General features: G+C 39.2%; 1 protein-coding gene across 3 annotated transcripts; it reads right to left on the bottom strand.

Annotated features, from left to right (window-relative positions):
• Positions 1-206: 206 nt before the first annotated feature.
• Positions 207-5661, bottom strand: mthl9 (methuselah-like 9). 3 transcript variants are annotated; one of them, XM_017632439.1, is made up of 8 exons: positions 4663-5661; positions 4195-4339; positions 3935-4126; positions 3633-3866; positions 3394-3550; positions 682-885; positions 513-592; positions 207-436 (listed from the first exon to the last, which is right to left on the bottom strand). In XM_017632439.1, exons 1-8 carry the CDS (start codon positions 5206-5208, stop codon positions 390-392), a joined length of 1605 nt encoding a protein of 534 aa, XP_017487928.1. In that variant the 5' UTR covers positions 5209-5661; the 3' UTR covers positions 207-389. The 3 variants fall into 3 exon arrangements, with proteins under 3 accessions (XP_017487928.1, XP_017487927.1, XP_017487929.1); XM_017632438.1 differs by having other exon boundaries at positions 220-436; positions 513-613; XM_017632440.1 differs by having other exon boundaries at positions 220-436; positions 513-633.
• Positions 5662-6581: the final 920 nt, after the last annotated feature.

The raw sequence follows: 6581 nt of genomic DNA on the forward strand, positions 1-6581 counted from the left end.
TTTAAAGTGAAGCCTAGGGCACAGTGGGTGCTATTTTTAATAAGACTTTTATCTACGTTTTTTTATGCTATGAACCCAGTATGCATTCAACTCGGTCGCCTACAAACTACTCGTTTTTGTCTTGGTCCTTCAAATACTTTTATTCTGAATATAAAATTTTTAGTTATTTTATTCACATATACAACTTCGACATGATTTCGTATGTGTATAGGAAGACTTGGTTACATTTGTCCTTCATTTTTTAAATACAATAAAAAAAAAATATATGTGGAGAAAAACCGTTTAAAGAATAATAATTTTTTGATTAAACATTGGATGTTATGCCCATTAATCTCTCTACTCAAATTGTACATAATTTATATAGAAATTTCACAATTTCTACCAAAGTCTCATTTCAAAGCAATATCTTCATCTTTAATCTCGTCCTTATAGCCCTCTGTAAGAAGATAGAAGAAGGGCAAAATTACTTCGATTGCACAACAACAAAAATTTGCAATATATTTTCTTCATACCTTTTAGTTTGTCTGTTCGCACTTGTTCGGTGCGATAAATTTGCGTCAAATAGACACCGTTTTCAGCTCTCCCTTCCTTCCTGTAAGGCAAGTAAAATGTCCTGAATAGTAGGGGAGTATTCTGAAGCCATTTTCGTTTACATATTTTACTTGTCAATTTTCTACTTACACATTTACATGCCACCAAGCGCGTACCAATGGATTTTTATAAAGTAAGAATATCAGTCCACACAAGGCGAGACCGAAGAGGCAAACTCCAGTTAGAAAGTCAATAATAAAATATCTGTTGCGCCAACGGAATATCAAATAGACAATTAGTTCGCGCATCCACACGCACATAGCGCCCAGTAGATAGGCGAAGAAGGCATAGAAACTGTAAGGCGGAAATGGAATGGAATGAATAGAAAATGTTTAAAAGGTAAGGATTGGCTTTCGACAGCACTAAAAAAAATGAAATAATTTTTCGAGAAAAGTGGAGTAAATGTTAGCACAATTCATTGTAGCTTTCAAAGCAAGGCGAAACTAAAGAAATCATATAATAAGCTACATACAAACATACACTCGAACCATCGAGCTACCGGTCAGATGGGCTACGGATATGGTGCCCTCAGATGCGCCGAAAGATTGAACGACACTCTAAGCTCAAGAAATTTCTACTAAATAGTTTTTTTGGCTTTTACTTCTGGTTAGTCCAAAGTAGACCCTTGTCCATGCGTAGCATTATTCGTGGCACATATCTATAGGAATTCGAAGATTGGATTGAACGGAAGCTTAGAAATTGCGTCATAATCCCCAGCCAATATTCAATATTACTTTCCCGTTAGCACTTCTCAAGAAAGAGCTCCATCTCTGCTGGTCTGATACTTAACAAAGGAGAAGTAAAGGTAGCCTCACATGCAGACTATGTGTTAGTGGCAGTGTCAAGTCTCTTTCCCCCAAAGACTAGCGAAATCCTAGATGGAGCGCTATTCAGGTTACATTCGTGGCCTTAGTGTCAGTTCCAGCCAAACGAAATTGATGTCATTATGGTGCTAGAGCAGCGCTTAAATCGTATACTGCGCATGCGCCGTAGAAATGCATATACTCTCTCTTCTCTCTTCAATCAAACTGAACGAGTCAAGCTATTCGAGAGCCGGGGAGAGAATCCAACTACATATTCCCAATGACAGATTTGAGGAAATACTTTCGGCTGTAGTTTCTTCAGGGCGGGATTGGAGTAGATACAGCGTAATGGACGATAATTCGACTGGCGTTTATACTAGGGTTGCCAACATTTTCTAAGAAATTTAAAGTACATTAAAAAAAAAATCTAAAAAAATTTAGTACACTTCAAATAAATATAGTATTATATTTAAAATAAAAAATTAAAACGCGTTTTAAGTGTACATATTTTTTCTTTCTTTCTTATGCATTTTTGCAATCAATATTTAAATTAATATAAATCAAAAGTTCATTTTTATTAGTGAGGTAGTCGCTTTGTTTCTCTTATCTCGCCATTTGACATTCATAATAGAAGAAAACCCTTTATGTGAATGCAGAAGTTGCAGGTATAGAGGAGCAGGAACGAAATAATTTTAAGAAAAATTTGGAACGGGGAAATTCATTCTAAGTATTTTTTTTAAATTTTGCAATTTTTGATCTGTGGTTCTATTAACAAACTCAGTATTATCTTTTATTTTAAAGAATATTTCTTTCAGTATTTTTACTTCAGGATTAAAGCTCATCCATTTTATTATACATTCTTTCTTGTAAATTACTGAAATATATTAATATTTATAATTAGAGAAATATAGTATTTTTGCATACTATATTTTTTTCCAACAGTATATAGTATGCAGTCCGAAAAAACAGTGCAATACTATATATTATAATACGGTTGGCAACCCTAGTTTATACAGACCCAGGTTTGCTCTAAGAAGCTGGATGTATTTCTTTCGCTCCTTCTAGGAGTACAAAAATCATACAATTATTCAGATAGCACCAGTATCACCAATGGCAATTTTTTAAGTACTCAGAGATTTGAATTGCATGCTAACCTCGAGGGCGGAATTAAAAGATATTTTTTATCTGGGTTCCCACATTCACATTCATAGTTCGTACGAGTGTCTGAAATGCGATGGAACAACCAAAGAAGCTTTATGATGTATTAAAAAAAGGATGACCTCTTAGGGAAATAAAAAAAGATTAAAGATTTTGAAATGGGAAATCTCGGAAAATAGTATCGTTGGGTAGGAAAATTACCTTGGCCCTTAAAACTAAATAAGTAAATGTAAAAAGGTTTCAATTTTGATTTTTTTTTTTTTTTTTTTTTTGAGTTTTAAACATATAAATAATAACATCAAAAATATGTGTTTAAAACTTCACTGCATAGACACTGGTTTTAGGCAAAAAAGGATAAAAATTAAAACCTCTTTGGAAAGGTCAAAATAATTATTTTATCCACCGACTCAATTTTTCCTGAATTTTCCATCACAAAGGTCTTAAATACCGTTTCCCGTTACCATTTTTTCCAAAATAGCATATAGAGTCCAACAGTCTTAGGTTATTTTTAAGATTACCTAGCTCTGGCACGTAAAAGACAAGAGACACTAGGATAGTCTTATGCAGATTTCTAAATGCTACATTACCAAATTAGTATGTAGATCTATCGACAAGCCTAAGTGGTTTGATACCAACGAACCGCGGCATCAGATAATATCATTCGCTATAAAGAAAGCGTATCGAAATTGCACTAATTGTGTCCTTGACTAATGCTCAGCCACCTTTGCTGCACACAAACAACATCTCGAACGAACGAAAAATAACGCGGATAGAAAACCGAAATTGGTGCGAACTTTAGAGTATTGAAAATATCTACGTGTACATCCACGAGAATACTCACTGTGCTTTTATCAGCTTTACGTCATAGCCAGCGATATTAATGACATCCTCCGGCAAATTCCAAATAGCCAAATAAGTTTTCAAAAAGAGCGTCATGCTGAGCGCCAAACAAATCACAATGGGTATATAAAAGTACAACAAAATGCCCCACAAACGAACTAAAAATGAAAAATGAAAAAGGAGAATTATCAGAGTTTTCGTTGTTCAAAATATACTCCCACGGCACAGAGATTTACTAACCATCAAACCAACAAAATGCATCGCCAATACCCGGTTTCAGCTGCTGATAAACATTTGAGTCCTGTATGAACTTCAACAGAAACCTCAGCGCCACAGCTAAGGCGAAGGCAAGCATATAGATCAACTTGCGTTTCCAGCTGCTCAGACGTCGCGACTTGAAGTTGTACCAAAAATTCCAGCTGATGATGGTGAGCAAGAAGAACGAAAACATGAGGAAGACGTAAGCAATGAAGCCTGAAAAGAGAGCGATGGGATTTGTTTAAACATTTGGTCCTTAAAATATTGAAAACCTAAGCTCATACCAATATTGCGGCAGGCAGTTTCAGAAAGATCTAAACGCGAACGTAGAGCCAGGTATAGCAGCGCTGAGAGCCCAATGATTGTAGAGGCCAGATAGAAAATAAGCGATTCACCATAGCCGCCATTGCGCACCGCTTTGATGGAGACGAGTGTTAGGAGAATGAAGGCGTAGATAAGTATAGCCAATGCGATACCTGTGAAGAAATGGAAAGCTTTTTTTTTATTTTAAATTGAAGTCAGAAATAAAATAAGCAAAGCATACAAATCACATAAATCCAGAGGCGAAAACCGCGCGCCGAACGTTCGCAGGTGAGCGGCACCAAGCTCCAGACCTTTTTATGTTCCAATGGCGTGAAGCAGTACTGATCGGCGTCCCAAATTCGACCCTGACTGGATAGAGAACCATTCTGAAAAAGTGTTAAAGTAATAAAAGCTTGATGTGAATGAAGCGAAAAAAATCAGACCTCAATGTGAAATTAGGTCGCAATCAAAAAGTTAATTGGGAAATATTCGGTTATTTGTATAATGGCTTTCTGATGGATGGCTATGAGGCCTCGATCAAAAACATGAAATTAGGCCTCCAAAGAAATAAAAAGGCGAGTTTTCATATTCATATCATTCACAATGAAACCAAATTGATATCACATCACGCCATCACCGCATCATGTGATATCACATCTTCCCAAGTATGTACTTATTAGTTAATTTTTTTTTAGTTGCAAAGTCTTACCGCAAAGAGGTCCCACTTCCAGAAGATCTCATTCTCCTCGTTGATGTATTTTCGACTGCAGCCTATCTCGTAGCGCATCACGAACATATCGCGAATGCTGGCTATATTGACGCTGCCATTCGCGGCAGTGATTTCGATGTGAGCGTGCTGCGGACGCTGCTGCTGAACGCTCAACGCCGACGCTTGTGACACACAGCTCTGCGTCAGCTCGTCGAACACTTTTGCCGGCGGGCAGCAAAATGTGATGCAAGGCCGTTGGCGGCAAACGCAGCCGCGCATGTGTGGTGGTGCGTTCGAGAGAATGCCGTCCACCACCTGAAATGTGTAGAGCGCTGTCATATTTGCCGGTATCAGCAGCCCCTCGTATGAATAAGAGCCATCTTTGAGCCGGAGTCCTTCGGATATGTTGACAGTTTGTGCATACGCGCAGGGGTAGGTCGGTGTAGGGGTCGCTGCCTTTAATGACTGCACGCACACAAGCAGCGGTAGCAGCGTCAGCGCGGCAAGAACTTGAGGTTTTAAACGGCTAGAAATGGTGGCTGCCATGGCGATTGCGGAGCTGCGGAAATTTCTAAACTGCTAATTACACCAATTCACACACACACACACGCACGCGACGTTCACACTTCATAAGTCGTAGGGTTTTTGCAAACTTCTCATAGATTTTGTCTCAATGTTAATTAAGCGCAACGTGATTGACTTTCGAAAATATCGTTTCGCTAATCGCCAATCTTTTATTTTAGCCGCCGAGGTGACGTCACGCTCTCAGGTATTTGTATAATTAAATTTTCTATTATTTGTTGAATTCATTTGGACATTTTCGGCTACTTGTTGTGTGCACTCGCGTTCTTTCACAATCGCACTGGCGTTCAACGCCGTACCAGTCGTCCGCTTCTCACTGCGCGCCGCCCCGTTCTTTCTATGCGCGTTTCCACCAACAATCGCCAATAGCTTCCAATAGCACACGTCCAAAGCGGTCCAGAAAACAAAACAAACTGCCAGCAGACGCGCTAGCGACAAGCCACTAACGCTCGCAAGTGCTCATTCTAACAACCACGGGCATACTTATATACATATGTACATACATACATACAGCATATGCATATACAATCGCCTACAAACGTGTAGTTCTACGAGAGGCACCTTGGCCTTCAGCAGCAAGCAACAATTTGTTAACAAACAGTGGCGGAAATTTATATAGTGGACGAAAATTTTGAAATTGAATCAGTAAAGCTCACTTCCGGCATAGCCGAAGCACAAACCAGTAGGAATGTGCGAAGCTGAACTAGCATTTACAGTGGTGGCGAGAATATTAGTCATCCCATCAAAAAAAAGCAAAGAAGGATTTCCGCATCCGCTATTTCTAGCGGATTGGCGAAGAAACGTGATCGTAGGCATTTTAGCTGCCCCTCAATTGATTCCCCCTCACTCTCATCGCGGGGACGTCTGCAGGCAGAACTCATTAGTATTCGCCACCATTGGATCATGAGTACAATAGCGCTGTTGAGTTTCTGACGATCCAACCTTGTGATGGCGAAGTCGGGCCAACGCGTCATGGAATTCTCGTGTAATCTTTTATTTCATTACTTCGGCTCCTATTGCTTTCAAATGGCTTGGATATCGGCGATGATTCCCTCTTTTCCAGGTGGAACGTCCTCTTTAGTAGAAGACTGGCTGTACTCTCGATAGCATAAATAACGGCTTGGTAGGCAACAAGACCGTCTGCGTCGTATTTTTCTTGTGTCCTTGCATTGACGTCTCAATCGCCGTAATATGCTGTGCTTCACCCAGTATTGCCGCATGCCCGAAGTTTATTGGTTTACACATTTATGTAGGCTTTGCTAAGTCTGAGGGCGCTCCAAACAACTACGTCGAAAACGAAAGATCATGTTAGATATTGCACTTTCCCAATCATTTTC

This window comes from Rhagoletis zephyria, unplaced genomic scaffold (genome assembly GCF_001687245.7).
Source record: "Rhagoletis zephyria isolate East Lansing unplaced genomic scaffold, Rhagoletis_zephyria_1.1 Rzeph_scaffold_10116, whole genome shotgun sequence".
Classification (NCBI taxonomy): Eukaryota; Metazoa; Arthropoda; class Insecta; order Diptera; family Tephritidae; genus Rhagoletis; species Rhagoletis zephyria.

What these genes read in the sequence shown, in the direction of transcription:
- mthl9 (XM_017632438.1), bottom strand. Translation starts at nt 5,208, where the DNA reads ATGGCAGCCACCATTTCTAGCCGTTTAAAACCTCAAGTTCTTGCCGCG. An exon ending in AACTGCCTGCCGCAATATTG is followed by an intron (nt 3,867 to 3,934) that starts GTATGAGCTTAG and finishes CTCTCTTTTCAG; the next exon opens with GCTTCATTGCTTACGTCTTC. An exon ending in TGCATTTTGTTGGTTTGATG is followed by an intron (nt 3,551 to 3,632) that starts GTTAGTAAATCT and finishes TTTCATTTTTAG; the next exon opens with TTCGTTTGTGGGGCATTTTG.